The sequence below is a fragment of the Cetorhinus maximus genome, chromosome 12 (genome assembly GCF_964194155.1).
Source record: "Cetorhinus maximus chromosome 12, sCetMax3.hap1.1, whole genome shotgun sequence".
NCBI lineage: Eukaryota > Metazoa > Chordata > Chondrichthyes > Lamniformes > Cetorhinidae > Cetorhinus > Cetorhinus maximus.
The window spans coordinates 17715056-17734175 of NC_135890.1; the positions used below are offsets into that span (position 1 = coordinate 17715056).

At 41.5% G+C, this 19120-nt stretch overlaps 1 protein-coding gene across 2 annotated transcripts in view; it reads right to left on the minus strand.

The window, feature by feature from the left end:
• ube2h (ubiquitin-conjugating enzyme E2H (UBC8 homolog, yeast)) overlaps positions 1-18223 on the minus strand; it is a 120215-nt gene extending 101992 nt beyond the window's left edge. Inside the window, exon 1 of one of the 2 annotated variants that reach the window (XM_078553082.1) lies at positions 17643-18223. In XM_078553082.1, coding sequence (XP_078409208.1) covers positions 17643-17695 — 53 coding nt within the window. In that variant the 5' untranslated portion in view covers positions 17696-18223. The remainder of the gene's footprint in view (positions 1-17642) is intronic. The other variant, XM_078553080.1, reaches the window with a different exon arrangement.
• Between the last annotated feature and the right edge of the window lie 897 nt (positions 18224-19120).

A 19120-nucleotide genomic window follows, 5' to 3' on the forward strand; every position in this document is an offset into this window, starting at 1 on the left:
GAAACATGAATGTGCAATAGTCTGAACACATACATGGTTTGGCCACCTTTACTAACACCTTGCCCATGAGATGCTGTGTCCCAAGTGTTTCCTACATTCACATTAGGCCTTCTTCACACAAAATCTTTAAATAGTCATTTGGTAGTACAGAACTTGAGTATTGCTGAAAAAAGAGACAAGCTGTCAAAGCTTTTTGTCTTGCAATCATCAGGACAGATTAGCAAGAACATCAAATCTCGAAGGGAACAATAATTTAGACTGCATGAGAAGTGTGTGCTGATTGGTTGGTAAGTGGACTGATTGGTAAAGTGACTGAGGGCTCTCTGCTTCTTCCTCGAACAGAGGCCCGAACAATCCCATCCACCACCACTCTCCTCCGTCTGGCTGAACTTGTTCCCTCACTGAACAATTTCTCCTTAAACTCATCTCACTTCCTCCAAATAAAAGGTGTGGCTATGGGTACCCGCATGGGCCCCAGTTATGCCTGTCTCTTTATGGGTTATCTGGAACATTCCTTGTTCCAGTCCTACTCCGGCCCCCTCCCACAACTCTTTTCTACATCGACGACTGCTTCGATGCCGCTTCATGCTCTTGTCTGGACCTGGAAAAATGTATTAATTTTGCTTCCAATTTCCACCCCACCATCATTTTCACATGGTCCATCACTGACACTTCCCTTCCTTGACACCTCTGTCTCAATTTCTGGTGATAGACTGTCCACAAATACAAGCCGACTCCTACAGCTACCTCGACTACAGCCCCTCACACCCTGCTTCCTGTAAGGATTCCATCCCATTCTCTCAGTTCCTTCGCCTCTGTTGTATCTGTTCCGATGATGCCACTTTCCAAAACAGTTCCTCTGACATGTCTTCCTTCTTCCTTAACCAAGGTTTTCCACCCATGGTGGTTGACAGGGCCCTCAACCATGTCCAGCCCATCTCCCGCACATCCGCCCTCACACCTTCCTCTCCCTCCCAAAACCACGACAGGGTCCCCCTTGTCCTCACTTATCACCCCACCAGCCTCCACTTTCAAAGGATCATCCTCCGCCATTTCCAAACACATCTTCCCTTCACCCCCCGTCGGCATTCCGTAGGGACTGTTCCCTCCAGGACACCCTGGTCCACTCCTCCATCACTCCCTACACCTCAGCCCCCTCCCACTGCATCTTCCCATGCAACCACAGAATATGCAACACCTGCCCCTTTACTTCCCCCCTCCTCACCGTCTAAGGGCCCAAGCACTCCTTTCAAGTGAAGCAGCACTTCACTTGCACTTCCCTCAATTTAGTCTACTGCATTCGCTGCTCCCAATGCGGTCTCCTCTACATTGGAGGGGCCAAACACAGACTGGGTGACTGCTTTGCGGAACACCTTTGGTCTGTCCGCAAGCATGACCCAGACCTCCCTGTCGCTTGCCATTTCAACACACCACCCTGCTCTCATGCCCACATGTCCATCCTTGGCCTGCTGCAATGTTCCAGTGAAGCTCAACGCAAACTGGGGGAACAGCACCTCATCTTCCGATTAGGCACTTTGCAGCCTTCCGGACTTAACATTGAGTTCAACAACTTCAGATCATGAACTCTCTCCTCCATCCCCACCTCCTTTCCGATCCCCCTTTTTCCAATAATTTATCATTTTTTAAAATATATTTTAATATATTTTTTCCCACCTATTTCTATTATTTTTAAATTTATTTCCATCCTTTGTTTTATCTCTACCTTTTAGCCTATTTCGATTCCTTCCCCCCACCCCCACTAGGGCTGTCACTTGTCCGTCCTGCTGTCTACCCTTAATGTCCCCATTAGCACATTCCTTAGCTAATATCACCACCATCAACACCCCTTTGTCCTTTTGTCTATGACATCTTTGGCAATCTCTTCTTTGCCTCCACCTATCACTGGCCCTCTATCCAGCTCTACCTGTCCCCACCCCCCTCAACCAGCTTATATTTCGCCTCATTTCTATATTTCCTTAGTTCTGATGAAGTCATACGGACTCGAAACGTTAACTGTATTCCTCTCCACAGATGCTGTCAGACCTGCTGAGTTTTTCCAGCTATTTTTGTTTTTGTTTCAGATTTCCAGCATCCATAGTATTTTGCTTTTATCTGATTGGTAGAGGCATTGCAATGAAGAATGCACTAGGGAACAGTTAACTTGCTTGATGACAGCATCATGTTAATGGTGAATGCCACTCATGTTGCTACTGCATAGCTTCACTTGTTGCTCAAATTTTTGAGACACCTTACCCTTCCAGGGTAACCTGAGGTGGACTGGGCACTTTTCAGGGTTGAAAGTGGCGGCCTTAGGCCCACGAGTTTGTGGAATATACAGCAAGCAATGATCTCATCAGGGTAGCCATTATCCCACAGGATGGCTTTGATGCGCCTTATTTCAGCATCAAGCTTGCACTGTGAGCAAGTAGCTCAGATCCTCTTTATGAGGCTGTGGATAAAGCCAATCTTGCAGTGCATGGAACTGGAGGAACCCCAACATGTACACTGGTCGGTGAAGGAAGGCTTGCGGTAGACAGTAGTAGAAAACCCATTAGCAAATTTCTCAACTTGCACGTCAAGGAAAGGGAGCTCATTTGGCTGTTCCATTTCAAAGGTAAATTTGAACAGAGAATTCAAAGCAGCTACATCAATAAGTAGACAGAATCAAAATCTAGAAAATCTTCAAGGACTCGCAATGCCAGCAAGTTCTTCCGGAGCAGACACGAACAGCAGCACTTCCTCTCTCTGTTGGGAACTCTGGTGTGCCACTTACAACAACTGGGACAGCTTCTAAAGTAGGTGGAGCGCAGGAAAACAGTTTCATTAAATCTGACTCAAGTGTAGTCTTAAAGCCACCTGTTTATTATACTGTTTTCAGACAAGGGGGTTATGCTAAACAAAAACAGAACTACCTGGAAAAACTCAGCAGGTCTGGCAGCATCAGCGGAGAAGAAAAGAGCTGACGTTTCGAGTCCTCATGACCCTTCAACAGAACTGAAGTATGTCTGAATTTCTGAAGTTTTTCTTCTCCACCGATGCTGCCAGACCTGCTGAGTTTTTCCAGGTAGTTCTGTTTTTGTTTTGGATTTCCAGCATCCGCAGTAGCTTTTAGCTTTTTGTTTTTAAGGGGGTTATGCTGCTTACTACAAATTCATTAAAGTGCTTTGTCACATTGGTCAGATTGGAGGCAACACCTGTAGGTCACTGAAATTGTTAGGTGGCTGAGAGTCCCTAAACTTTTTTCTGGTACATCTGGTACTTCAATCCTTGATACACATGAATGAAGGCAAGTGTAATACAAGCAGAAAATAGGCTCAAAGCCTGCAAAAATCCTGATGAAAAATCACAGTTTTGAACAATACAAGTGCAGAAAATGGAGATTCTCAGTGTACTGCCTATTAACAGATTCTGTCATTTAAATACATTTTTTTTTTAAGTTTTAGGGAGCTTTATTCCATACTGTAAACAAAGTCATGCAGGCAAGCTCTTAACTTGGTATACAGTGAGCCAAAGGTACTTAATATTCTCCCTGGAGGTCCGTGAGGTAACAGCATCTCTCAGTGCAAAACTAAGCCACACTGACCAGTTCATTCCCAGCATGTGCTGAACTAGCTGCTCCCACCATCCCCAAGCTAGGGAAAGGCCGAAGAAAGAAACAAAAGGATCTCATTCCTAATCTTTTTCCAAAAGATTCCAGATGAAAAATGGAAGTATGGCTGGAGAATCAGATTTGCTTGTGATAAAAATTCCAGCCCCCCACCCCGGACAAGATACTGCAGGACTACCGCCATCTATGGCCATGGGCTTGGTTCACTCTTGGGGAAAATAACAGGTCTACTGGCATCTGTGACCACTGACTCAGCTCCACCTTGAGAAGGGTAACGGGTCTACTGGCACCCATGGTACTGTATGAGTCACCAACTTCTAGAGAATAATGGAACAAAGAAATTGCTAAATAAATTGAAATCCTGAACAGAGTTCGAAAGAAACACTAACCTGTCATCTCCTGCCAAACTGTTTGAGAAAGGAAACAATGTAACAAAAGTATGGAGAGATTTTATATTAGCCCAAATGAATATGCAAATGACAAAGGCAACAAATGTTCTTGCATATACCCAAATCAGTTGCACATATTTAAAAGCTAGAAGACACCGAATTGTTACACTAGTGACTGTCTAATGCAACATTTTAATGATTCTGAATCAAGTATCCTCTAAAGTTGTGTATTAAGGAGCTTGGATTACAGAAAGACATCTGCAGAACACTAAACTGGCACAATTTCCAACCACAAAAATAAAACATCTGCTTCTTGCTGAACAGGAAACCTTTTAAGACACTGGCCTTCCCCTTTGTTCCAACGATTCTGTTGCAAGGTGCTCTTGGGTTCCAACGCCCTTTATTAGTCTCTTTACGATCTCCCCAGATGCCTCTTACAACCCAATCTGATCAGGCACCATTTCCAGTTCATCAACACAACATGCAGACAAACCTCAGCAGCTTTTCCATAAACTTTTAACCTAAATTAATGGTAGAGAAATAATTCTCATCACAAAGAGCACTCATCGATGGCTCAGTTGATTAAGGTAGCAAGTAGCTAAGCCATAAAAATCAGAAGGAGTCAACCTTTAAATAGCTAGCTAAACCAGAATACATCATTGTCAGTAGAATTAGCCTCAGCTCCCTGGGTTAAGAGTGGTGAATTTAGTGGACGTTCCTGCTCATTATGTAGTGACCTGCAGGCACTGCTGTGATATCACCCCTCTCTCCCTTAGCCACAACCCCAAATCGAATAGCTTCCTGACACTCGGTCAAAGTCTAGGCTCACATTTGAAGGGACACTTGGCTGAAGTACCAGATGACACTCAAGGAGCCATAATGCAAACAAAATCAATGCTTTCTGGACAAGAACCAGGGAAAAATGACAATGAAAAAAATGGGAAATGACAGATGGAATTATATAGAAAAGGGCTTCAGGGGTAAAAGAAATGGAAGAGCTCCCATTGGCAATCCACTAGGTCACTTCCAACTTCACCACGAACATACTCTTTGCTTCATAAAATTAAAAGAAAACCACAGAAAACAAGGACACAATCGAACCTGATTCATCAAAACATATCCCCAGTCAACAAACTGGGTAACACTTGACTTAAATGCTCATGTCACAAGGTCATGCAAACATTTCCACATCTCAGAAATCAGAGGCCTCTGTTTACAAAAGACTTGTGCTGTTCCCACAGAACACCTGTTGAATACAATTTTTAAATGTGGGCACAAGATCACAAAGCAATTCAATCCCCCAGTGAAACTGATGAGCAAATATAACACTGCACAGTTACCAACACTGCCAGACGCTCCTTTTCAAACAAACTCCTATCTGCTGCCTTTGGGTAAACAAGATTAAGAGGAGAAGACCTGCCTTGTACCCTTTGAGTAAGCAGCTTTGGTATAATCTCTTCAAATCTGTCCATAATTTTCCAATATTTCCAAGGTAGTTTTAGAGATAAACAAAAGAATACAATATTTAATTGTTAGAATTTTTGAACAGTTCCCCCCATCACTTCAGCATTTCTGAATACTGTACATAAAGCTTCTCTGATCTGCCCTATACAGCTCAACATTTAAACCATCCTAAATACATAACAAGCCTTCTTGCATTAGGCCTCTAAAAGGGAATCAAGTCTAGCTCAACACAAAAACAGAATTACCTGGAAAAACTCAGCAGGTCTGGCAGCATCGGTGGAGAAGAAATCAGTTAACATTTCGAGCCTTCACGGCCCTTCGGCAGAACAGCTTTTAGCTTTTTGTTTTAATCAAGTCTAGCTAGTTTTCTTGCAGTTCCAATATTTACAAGTAAAATTGAGAAGACAATTAAAAAATGGAAGGTTGGTTTCAGGAAAAGCATTAACCATTGAAGCTTACATTGTTTATCCAAAAGATTAAAAAGGCAACCAATTCCACAGATAAGCTTCACTTATGTTTTTACATCTAAATACAGTCTGGCATTCCCATTCAGGTCCAACTATTATTTTAGCAAACTTCAAGATACTAACAATTATTTGGTCAAAGTCTCACCTCCACATTGCTAACAAAGTATATGTACAATGCCAAATTATATAAAGCTGGCTTTATATCCTTTACTCCCACCGCCCTCCTCTCCCCAACTACCAACACTACATTACTCTTCACCTAACCGTAACCCACTGTTGAAGCTCCAGCAAATCATCTTATCTCCCTTGCACTCTTATTTTTCTACAATAAAGTAGACAAATCACATACAGCATCAAGCAGGATCCACACACAGCATGCCAAGATTTCCCAGCTTTCACCATCATGTGTTGTGGAAATTGACTTTAAAAGGAAGCCATTCAGCCAATTGGCTCTTGAAGTTGCTAAACAGCCTGGTGATTCCCCCCCCTGTGCCACAAATCACAGACAGACTGAGGACAAGCTGGTTGCTAGAAAGCAGGCAGAGCAATATGAATTAAGCGAACTCAATTTTGACAAATGTACCCATACCAAAAACGTTGATTTTTGTTCTCTATCAGCCCAACCAGTGTCTCCAGGATTTTCTGCTTTTGTTTCAGGTTAACAGAACAATGCCAATTTTTTTACCCTCCTTTCTTGGACTTAAGTAAATTCCTTGCTGCTAGCCAGTTCCATCAACACCAAGTGGTCATCCAGATGTTTTTGTGTCTTGAGAGCAAGTACTAGCTAGTAGCTTGACCATCTTGGTATTTGGAGTCGGTGGCGGGGTGGTTTCGCAGGGAACTAGGGGAGAGAAATGAAGTATGTGGCAAGCCTGATTATAGCTAGCTAATTGGACTTGCATACTATTCTCTGGAGAATAGGTGGCTAAGGTGTGATTTGACAGAAATATTTATAATAAAAAAAGGAATTGGCAGGATACATGGGAAATTATTTTTCAATAGTTGGGGGCTCCAAAAACAAGGAGACACAATTTTATCTTTAAGCTGGTTAAAAGCAATTACAGAAATAAATCTTCACATGAAAGGGTCATGGCAATATAGAATGTACTTTCCCAGAATGTAATAATACAGAACCAACTGAGGTGCTTAAAAGGGAAGCAAGTTATTTATTTGGGAAGAAAGGGTATTAGGGATATGGAGAAAAGGTAAGGAAATAAGACTTAAAAGATTGAACTTCCACAGCAGTCAAGACTGTCACGTGGGTGTAATATACCGAATATCCTATACTGTGGGCACAAGTTGTAACAACAAAGGCTGAATAAATTGAGGAATGGAGGAATTAGACTATTATACCATAAACTGATAAAACTTTTCTTCCAGTACAATTATTAGCTTGCTTTTTGCCTTTTCTTTTTGACACTGCAAGTAACCAAATACCATATATCATTCATACCAGTGACAAACTGCAGACCAACAAATGGTGCAATGCTGTGACTAGAACAAGATTTTTTACTATGATCCTTTCTCTGCCAGCCATTAGGATGGAGCATTAAAAATAACATGCATTTATATAGCATGTTTAACTTAGTAAAACATCCCAAGGCGCTTCATAGAAATGTGTTATTAAACTAAATTTGATACTGAACCACTAAGGAGATATTAGTACAGGGATCTTGGTCAAAGAGGTAAGTTTATAAGGAGCATTTGAAAGGAAGAGGGAAAGACAGTGAGGTGGAGAAGTTTAGGGAGGGAATTCAGATCATAGGGGGATAGGAAGCTGAAGGCACAGCTATTATGGTGTAATTAAAATCAGGGGTGCAAAAGAAATCAGAATTAGAGCAGTCCAGAGGTCTCGGAGGATTGAAGAGTTAGGGTAGGTTGCAGGATAGGGAGGGGCAATGCCATAGAGGGATTTAAAAACATGTATGTGACTGGTGGTCAGAACAGTGTACAAGAAAGACAACTTGTTTTGCAACTTAACTAAAACATTAACTACCTCCACATTGCTGATGTTGCTTTGTGCTGAAAATTTATTCTCTAATACACCAACATTCAACTCAAACACAATTCTCATCCTGCTTACATACCTCAAGGAGGTTCCCTATTCCCAAAAACATAGGTTAGCTCCCCCAACTGCTCACTTGACTACTGCATAGTATGTGGAACTGAATCATAAAGGCAAGGAAGATCCCATTTACAATCATGTACTCATACTGACTTTGCCAATCTCATTGGGAACATCAGTTGGAGCACTACAAATTACCTCAGCACCTCTAGGCTACGAAGGGAAGAGTCAGGGACAAATAGCAAGAGATCTTGCTCCTAATTACAATTCAGTGATCAATAGTGGAAAGCAAGTGACAACAGGTAAGGACAAGTCTGGGATCAACTACAATATCGACTGTGTGCTAATGCATTTAGGCTCATATCAACAGTGGTCACCTCAGCGATGTGTCAGAGGTCACTTTCCATCCATGGGGCTTACCTTAAGATAAGTCAACACTGAGAAAATAGAGGATTTAAAAACAAAGCACATTCTCTGATGGAAAAGTTACCCAATGAGGCATCAAACCTAGGAAGCAAATTTGATTCTCGCCATTTGGTATTAGTTGACCCAATACTAGAGGAAGGATAGAGTGTAACAACTGACCTCAATATTCATAGGTTATTGGATGGGAGGGAGAGCGCGCGCGTGAGAATAAAGTTACTCCAACATAACTTCAATGACCAGTGCTGTAAAATGAGTGGCAGTGATGCCCCCAAAATAGCCGGATAATGGTCAGAGTACCAGAGACTGACAAGCAGCCACGCAACCATATATTAGCAATTATGCAATGCCTTCAAGAGAAGGTAGAGAAAAAAAATGGAATTCCTTTACAAATACAGCAGCTGAAAGGGCTCCTTGAAGCTCAACCGTTATATGCCACTGAATCCCAACAGAATCTGCATGTAGATTTTTGCTTTGTGATGTTAAATACCCCTGTAGTCTTATTTATATACGAGGGAAGTCGCAGCATAATCTATGACAGTATCATAATCAGCATCATTAATCCTTAAACTGATGGATCGTAATTTTAATCTAGGAAATAAGCCTTTATTCAGGCAGGAAAGGTTTGGTGAGGACAGTGTTTAACTTCCTCTGTGGAAGTGCAGTGCCTCCACCTTAATTGTTGGGACAAGTGATCACCCTGTGGCTGAATAGCCTTTCATGTCGCTGTGCCTTTGAAGAATTAGCCCATTCCCATATGATGGATTGAACAGAAATCACTGCATTCATAAAGAGCCTCATCGCATCAAAGCGGATTTCTCCAAAAATGCAGTGCTCATCATGCAAGTAAATCTTTTTTTTAAACTGAAGAAGTCACCATCATGGTTCTGTTTCATGAAGTCTCACAGGACAACCTTGTATCAGTTCACTGCACTATACAGTAGAGAGTACACTGCAAATTTGAAGGGGACTGATCTGGAAACTAAATGGAAACAATGCAAAGAAACAGCAGGAAATAGATTGCTGCAACAAAAGGCCACATTAAAACAAGCAACTGCACAATTCATCAGCTCAGCTGTCCAAAAAATAATTAATGGGAGATTGTCTCTGGCACTTTCAGGGGTTATGCAGTTAATGGTTTTTTTTTGGGTGGGGGGGGGGTGGCAAGATGCGGCGAGGGTGGTGGGGTGTGATGAACATCGTCTTGGTACAACTGCAAGAAATATAATTCCATGGGTTTAAATATTGCAATAGAATTGAATGAAAAAATATAAGACCAAATAAATACTCCACAGTTGTTGCTCAATTACCTTAATTAAAGGAACAATTTATTAATATGAACGCTTGAGCACCTATAACAGTTCGACAATTATTTTTCTCTTCCTCCATTTTCTACCAATTTTCTCCATTCTCCAGCTAAAGGCATTGACTACCTGCTGCAGTACAACCATTCTTCACATATAAGCAAGCCCAGATAGTACACCAGACAAACAACAGAGCTTCATAGCCAAGCCTGACCCTACCTTCCTCAGACATCTGCACAAACACTTCCAGGTAACCAAATGTTAGTATGCAAGTACAGCAAGTGACCAGGAAGGCAAATGGAATGTTGTCGTTTATAGCAAGGGAATGGAAATTAAAAGTAGGGAGGTTTTGCTACAGTTATACAGGTTTGCTGGTGAGGCCACACCCAGAGTACTGTGTATAGTTTTGGTCTCCTTATTTAAGAAAGGATATAAATGCATTAGAAGCAGTTTAGAGAAGGTTCACTTGACTGATAACTGGAATGGGGGCGGTTATCATATGAGGAAAGGTCAGGCATGCCAGGCCTGTATCCATTGGAGTTTAAAAAATTTATAGGTGACCTTATTGAAACATACAAGATCCTGAGGGCACTTCACAGGGTGGATGTGAAAGGATGTTTCCCCTCATAGAAGAGCTTAGAACTAGGGTACAGAGTTTAAAAATAAGGAGGTTCCCATTTAAGACAAAAATTAGGAGAATTTTTTTCTGAGGATCATGAATCTTTGGAACACCCTTTCCCAGCAAGCAATGGATGCAGGGTCAATTAATATTTTTAAGACAGAGGTATATAGATTCTTGACAAACAAGAGAGTAAAAGGTTATCGGGAGGTAGGCACAATGTGGAGCTGAGGCCACAATCAGATCAGCCATGATCTTATTGAATGGTGAAGCAGGCTCAAGGGGTTGAATGGCCAACTCCTGCTCTTAATTCTATATTTGTAATGTAAACCAATCTTATTATGCATTAGATCAGTATTGGCCTTGCCAGTATCTTTAACCAAAATTTAACTTTTATTGAATAGGTCAATAAGTAGGAATAAAGCTTCAACTGGCAATTTTCTACATTTCACCTTTGTTCCAATACCCATCTTATTAAAGCACAGAAACGCATTAGGGTATTGGTGATATGAGTGGTGGAGCATGGGTTTTATTGCCAGAATCCCTTGGATTATAACATGGAGATGCCTATTTTACCTAGATCACATTGGGGAGTGATGTATTGCGTGTAGTCACTTGCCTGCTAGGCAAAGAAAATAAATCATAGTAGGAGTCAACACCAGGCCAAAACTCTCAGCAACCAGTTCAGCGAAGCATTTGTGCAGCCCTGGGAGGGGGATGCCACAGCTCTTAAGCAGCCTAAACAGAAAGGGAATGAAGGTTCATACCTTTCAAGAAAAAAAGGTAGCTCAGTTGGAAAACTCTTTTTGCAATAGTGATAGGAGGAAGAAAACAAATTTCAGAATAAAAAGCATAAAGCCAAACTCTGTGTTCATTATTTCAATGCTACATTATGTATTCCTCATGTCCACCTACCAAGAAGGTGTCGATCTCAGTGGCAAAACTTAACACCATCAGATGAATTCCATAACCAGCTATCAGGATGTATGCTACTTCCAAGCAAGACTGGGCTTCCCTCCACAGAGACCAGCCCTTCAATAAACAACTGCAAACATGCCTTCAATGTGAAGACAATCAATGACAGGTTTCAACTTAAACATTAAAGGTGGATTTCGTCTGTCAATTTCCAGCACCCAGGATACCAATTAAACAGCAATTCTGTGAAACAGTATAGAACTGCCACAAGTTTTTTCTAAATGCCTTCAAATCCCACTTGTAGCACATTCAACTTGAACGCAAACTAATTTCCCTCAGGTAAAAAGTAAATTAAAAATACTGAATATCAATAAGGATGGCATTAGTTTTTGAACTTTGCAGCCACTAATGTAGGTAAATGCACCAGCCAATCTGCTATAGTAGTGGTGGTTAATAATATTGGCTAGGAAACCAGGAAGACTTACCTGCTCTTATTTGAACACTGCCATGGGATATTTTACAACTATCTGAAGAGGCAGACAGGGTTTCAGTTTAATATCTCATCCAAAAGACAACATCTCCAACAATACAGCATGCATTGAAGATTACCTAGATTATATGCTGAAGACTGTGGAACAGGGTTTGACTCAGAGCTAAGTGACACTGAGTCAAGGATGATGCTAGAACAAAATCTGAATGGCTTGTAAAGTCAGCAAACCCATGAACAGTATGCACAATTCCAGGTGCCTTTAATTGGCTGAGTCACTACTACTTTTCTGTTCAGGTTTGGCCACTCTCTTGTGTTATCACTCCCATATTTTTCAACCTTGCATTCTTTGACCTGGAAATAGCACATTTTCTTCATCAGGTAGAGATAGTTTTTACTCAAAATCATTCTTGCACTTCTCTACAACCCCTCAATTCATTTCCATTGGGGAAACTAGATCAAGGGTGAAGGTTCTCTCAAGCACAATGCCATACAAACAAATCAGTTGACATCAAGGCTCCAACCAACAGTGCAATCACAATATTTCAACCACTTCACCAAAGCACTAAGATAGAAAATGAAATTGGCATCTGTAATTCAAGGAAAGATGAACCAGCAAGTTGACACTACACCCCAAACTGTGCACTCAGCTGTTCTGATAAAACAATGCGCCTCTGATCTACCAATAACATTGCAGATATAAAATCTTAATGTCCAACAAACTTCATGAACAAGAACATCTGATCAGCAACAGTGCATGCTGTTGAAAGAAATAAGACCTCTTTAAAGGCTTCTCAATGGTTCAGCTGGTTAAGGCAATGAGTGTCTGAGCCATATAGACCAAAGGCCCCAGGTTCAACCTCTGTTCTACCCAGAATTTGCTCACATCAGGTGGGGCTACAATGGTGAAAGACATTACAAGCAACTTTAAAAGCCCTCAGTTAAAGACGGTAAAATAGCCCAAGCTCCTTACCATCCAGAGACCGTTACACACATGCAGATGCTTAATAAAGGCAGATCAGGTTCACCTGTAACCTACTAGCATTCAATATCTGGATTTACAAATGGTGAATGCTGGCTTGGCAAAGTATCAGAGGGCAATTGGGCACAGAGCTCAATCCCAGCAAGGAAGCAAAGCCTTAGGGCTATGATGAGCATTTGCTGAAAAAAGGAAGTCCAAGTTGCACCATCAGCCAATTGGTATCAAGTTATTTCAATACTCAGAAACAACACCAAGATAAAAGCAAAAAACTGCGGATGCTGGAAATCCAAAACAAAAATAATATAGGATCACTGGCCCTCTATCCAGTTCTACCTGTTTCCTCCCCCCCACCCCCCTCCCCTCCCTTAAACCAGCTTATATTTCACCTCTTTTCTATTTTTACTTAGTTCTGTTGAAGAGTCATACGGACTCGAAACGTTAACTGTGTTCCTCTCCGCAGATGCTGCCAGACCTGCTGAGTTTTTCCAGGTATTTTTATTTGTCTCAGAAACAACACCATTCATTTACCCCAAAACTAATAGCATAATTCAAAAGAATTGCTCATTTCCCCCAAGTATTCCAACATCATTACCAGGTAGATTCAACATTTGCTATCAGCACTTTATAGGAAAAAGTCTTAAGCCACATTCTTCAATATTGTGCCATTAGATTTCTTACACACTTTCATTTGTCACCTCAAATTATTCCCATCACCATCACACAACAGACCTATAACCATCAGAACTTCAGCCTATTGTTAAACAACTCAAAAAGCTCTCTCCAAGCATTATCCAAGTTTGAAAAGGTAATTTTTATTACAGTGCTGAGCTTTTCCCCCCTCCACAGGTCAACTAGGCACAGTAGGAGAATTTCACACACAACCCATCAATGCTTCACAGAAATCCTGTTAACACAGGTTTGCATCAGCCTAGCCTTGATGACAACCTACAAGTGCAAAGTTTAATGAACAAGGTGTTGTATGAATATTGAGGGAGCTGGAACAAATTCATGAATCACAATAGAATTCAATTTGTTATATAACCTGCACACAGACCAGCAATTCATGCATATCACACAAGCTGCAATTTTCCCTTAGACAGCCCAGTATTCCCAAAGTTCAGTTATTTTCCTGTGTTGATTAGGACTGTAGCAGAGTAACATTCTCAGGGTCACCTTTGGCAAACACCACTGTACGATAACACAAAAGTACTGATTATCCTTTGCCACAACCAGTTCCGTTCTCCTCCCATAAAAAAAAACACAAAGCATTCCACAGTTAGATAAAACATGCATTGCTGTTCCTTTTTAAGAACATTAACTTGGACAAATGTTATTAATGGAACTTGTTGGATACCCACTGACTGCTCAGTTGCTTCCAGTCTTGGGACTGATGCACATGGAATTAGTTACAAGATAGCAATGTTACTGGCAGTTAGATGACTTTAGACATTGCAAGAGTGAAGCCAAGTGGGTTAAAACTGCTCTTTGATCCCCAAGACAGAGCAGCACTCATGACAATTCATCATTTATTTTATTGTTTGGGTCCTCCAGTCGACAAACTCCAGTCTACAATGAATGTCTCCACCTCCTCCTGATCTCCCCACTCTAATACTGATGGCAGACTTCAGACATCATGATCCACACTTAATTTTCCAGTCAAATTCCTCATTCAACTCCTGTTTGGTGACCTATTTGTGAAGTGTCTTAGGAGTGCGTCAATCAGTTTGTTGTGACTTCAAAGGTTCATTTTATTCCATTCAGGTACCTTCCATTACTAGGTAAGTTAAGTACAGACACCAATAGTCAGACACTGACTCTGATGCAAAACCGATTATTGCATTGGAAACTAGTGAACAGGAGCGCCACCCACCACCCCCCCAACAGTAAAATACTCAAGTCATACGAGGCTGAAGGTCCAAGTTTAATTTCCAGCTTCTGCCACATTCACTAATCTGAACCAATTGTAGCAGTTGAAGCACTCAGTACAGGTACCAGAAAGAAATCAACCAAGGCTTACTTATTTTATGATACATTAAGTACTACTGGAAAGCATTCATGTATATACATCTGGGAGACCAGAATCTGACACCAACAAAGTGTCCTTAGCAGTCAAACAGACCTCCCACATTCAATGTCTAGGGTGCAACCATGAATCAGCGTTGTAGGACTGTGAATGCCCAGAAGGAGTTAACATCTTCAGGAGACCAGGCCAAAAACTGGTTTAAAAAAGTCCTCCATGAAAGATTAAAATTACAACACAAATATTTTTTACTCATTCTCAGGATGTGGACATCACTGGCAAGACCGGAATTACTGCCCTTTCCCAATTGTCCTCGAGGAGATGGTCAGACAGAGCTAAGCGATCCTACAACCAATGGATTAGATCAAAGCTCCGTAGTCTTGTCACATTCAAGCATGGATGGTGTGGACAATTAAACAACTAATGGGAGGAGGCAGCTCCACAAACATCCTCATCCTCAAAGGTGTCAGAACCCAACACATAGGCAAGGCTGAAGCATTAGCAACCATCTTCAGCCAGAAGTGCTGAGTAAATGATCCATCTCAGCCCCCTCTCAAGGTCTCCACAATCTCAAATGCCAATCTTCAGCCAGTTCAATCCACTCCATGCGATGTCAAGAAAGGGCTGGACACAGCAAAGACCCTGACAACATCCCAGCTGTAGTACTGAAAATTTGTGCTCCAGAACTAGCTGCAGCCCTAGCCAAGCTGCTCCCAGTATAGCTACAATGCTGGCATCTACCCAACAATGTGGAAAATCCTCAGGTATATCCTGTCCATAAAAGGCAGGACGCATCCAATCAGGCACTTTGTATACATTAGTTTAAAGGAATACATCCAAATAAGAGAACTACATAATCAACTCCAGCTCTGGCATAAGATCTTAGTCATGATTTCAACACCAAGCAAGGCAATACAAACCTTGGTAGAATGCAGTCACCTATGTACAAACCTACCAGCAATGCTAGAAAGAGTGAAATGGCAGACCTAGCTGCCCGCCAAACAAGGCTGCAGAAGTGTAGAAGTGATTATGTGAGCTGAAGAGACAGGACAGAGAGCATTAGATCAGGCGTTTGGTGTCACAAAGCCAAGACTGAGGCAGGGAGAAAAAAAATCCACAATCTCTAGCACTCCCCAGCAGCTGCTGACAGGAGATTGGCAAAAGTCTGGCAATAGTGTCTGTCACCTGGGCTACAATGGCAAATCAAGCAAATAAATTCAAACTACCGAAGTACACAGGGGATCATGGCAAAATAAAATGTTCCCATTGACTTTTTTTTAAAAATAAAAAGGGATCAAACCAAACTTTAAAATGTAACTAACATACAGGAGGACATTTTCATAATTTTTCTTTTGTGACTGACACTTTATACAGAAAAATTAATACTAGAAAAACAGTTCAGAATGTGTAAGCCAAGGTAACAAACAACCTCCAACTAATGACCTTCTGAACACACCAAGTCGCCTTTGCAATGACAGCTTTAAAACTAGCTCAAGATTTTTTTCAATATTAAACAAATTATGACAATTTTGAGAGTTAGGAGCGAAGGAAAACTGAACTGTTGTTGATTAGTAATCTGCCGTTAACTGTGTGAGCCCCCACCCAACAAGAACGCTAGACGTAAGTAGTCTTTCTTCTGTGGTGTCAGCTGGTGTATGTGTTTGTGTGTTAAGTAAGCTCCTCCTCCAGCTTAATTCCGGCTGGTAACAGTACAGCCAATCTGCTCTTTGCAGCTCGCTTTAGGACCAGCAGTTGCTGTCCAACGAGTTCCAGCAGGTAGCACCACCAAAAACACAAACCCAAAATGGATGAGGGGGGGGGGGTAACAAGATATAAATATATAAGATATTCATGACACAAACCCCTTTGTATACAAAAACTAATTCCGCTGCAATACATCCCAAACAAGCAACAAAAAAATTACCCTTACAAGCCAGCACAGGAAACAAAAAAAGTCAAATTACTCACAAGAACGAGAAAGTAAAAACAGAAACACCTCTGTATAACACCGTAAACACGCGAGAAAAAAGTAGTAATTCTATCAGCTTAGGTGGAGCAAATGTAATGAAGCATTAAAATGTCACCCGATTGAGAGAGTTGACATCCACGCTCAAATTCCTTATGTTTTTCTCTCTCCCCATCCCCCCTCCCAAGTAAACCCAGTCAGATCAACAGGCCAAAAATACCCTAGAAATACACGTCAGACAATTCCCGACCTCTATTGTAGCTGAAAACATACAAACAAGGTTTGATGAGATGTGACGCTGCCTCTTGATCATAAATCGGTTGAAACATTAAATCTGGCTTTCAAACATATGACACACAGCACACAAAAAAAAACAGGGCTAGATTTTTTTTAAAAGATAAAAGGCCTAACAAGAACCACAATCTCACCACAAATTCAGAATTGAAAACGCTACGAATTTAAATAATTCCTAACACACAAAAGACCAACCAAGTGTTTCTCCAGAAAATACTCAACACTGGATTACAGAGGGATAAAACTTCAACATAAAATGAAGAAACCTTGAAATCCGTCACCATGAGGATGTTGTCATTTTTCTTTGAGATGCAATGGTTTAATATCAAAGACCTAACACCCCCCCCCCCTCACCAAAAAAAATCTCAACCATAACCATCGTGTCAGTTGCATTTTTACACAATTGGGGACATACATTATGTATAAAAATACCAATTGATGGGCTGAAACTGCGGTACAGTGTGTAAAAAAATTTTACAACATCTTCCTTTAACACAAACAAACGGCGCATTTGACACGATAATTAACAGACGAGACAAAGAAGAGGGGGGGGGGGGTAAGAGAGAGAAAGAGAGAGAGAGAGAGAAAGCGTTGGCTGCTTTAGCCTCTCCGAGTGGAGACTCGCTGGTCTGAAGGATACAGTTTGACCACATCGGTGTCCATTCGCCTTTTCCCGGGGCTAGGGGAGGACATGTTGGTGCTGCTAAGGAGGTGACGGCAGGCGAGCTTTTAATTCCTCCTCTTGGGCCTGTCTTCCTCCAAACCCCCGCGTACACACAACACAGAAAAATAACCAAACTCTCTTCAGGTGCAATCGAGAGACGGAATCCCCTGGCCGGGGCGGTGGAGGCGCAAAAATAAAATGATAGATATATAGATGTCTATTCAATCAACAGCGAGAAAAAAAAGCAAGAAGGGGGCAAACTGTGTGTGTGAATGAGTGTGTCTGAGGGGATTCGTCCCCCTCTCTTCGCTCTTCACTCGGGCGACGCCACTTTGTCCTCTTCAGACTCTTGAGGTGATTCTCCGCCAGTCTCTGGGGTTCACTTTAATGGTCGCTCTGTGATTGCGGCTGTTTGTTTTCCCCCCCCTCTTCACGGCACTCCCTCGGCCTCCTCCTACACGTTCTTTCCCTCTCACCCCTCTCTCTCTCTCTCTCCCTTCAGCTCCCTCTCGCTCTGACTCCTCTCTGATCCTGAACCTTCTCTTCAACCCTCGCCCGTGACGTTGACGTTGTTGTTTGTCGGCGTCGTCGCGACGCGCTGCGTCACGTTACGTCACGGCGCATCATCGTCACCAACCCCGCCCCTTTATCCAAAGGCATTTGGGGACTTGTAGTCTTTTCCTCTGTAATTTCAAAGTGAAGCATTTCAGTTGCAACCCTACTAGGTTATTTTTTCTTCTTTTAAAACATATTTAGTGATAATAATTATTATTACATAACCTTGCCATGATGTGTGATAATAAATAGCGAACTTAACCAAAGGCTAACAAACCGACCATTACGTCATATAGGGATGTGTCGACAGTGAGCATGCGTTTGTGCCGAAAAGCATAGCGGGAACTGTAGTTCTACTGAGCTGACAAAAATACTCGAAGGAGATATTAGAGATTTAACAATACAGAACTGGAGGCATTGATGGGATGTGGTGAGGAAATGTAATTTAGAAGCAAAGTATTATTATTTAAAGGGCCATTCTCTTCAAACCGTTTACCATGAAAACATTGAAAGAAAGAAATACTTGCATTTATAGAAAATGCTGGAAAAACTCAGCAGGTCTGGTAGCATCTGTGGAGAGATTTTGCAGCATTTTCTGTTTTTATTTCAGATTTCTAGTATCCGCAGTATTTTGCTTTTATACTTGCATTTATACATTGGCTTTCACAAGCACAGTGCTTTACAGCCAATTAAGTACTTTTGAAGTGTTGTCATTGTTGTAATGTGGAACTGTAACAGACAATCAATCTTCGCAAACAGGTAATCTGCTTCAGTGATGTTGATTGAGGGAAAAATATTGGACTGGACACTAATATCTCTGGTCTCCTTTGGAATAATGCATTGGGATCTTTTTATGTCTGCCTGATAGAACAGATAAGGCCTTGGTTTAACATCCAATG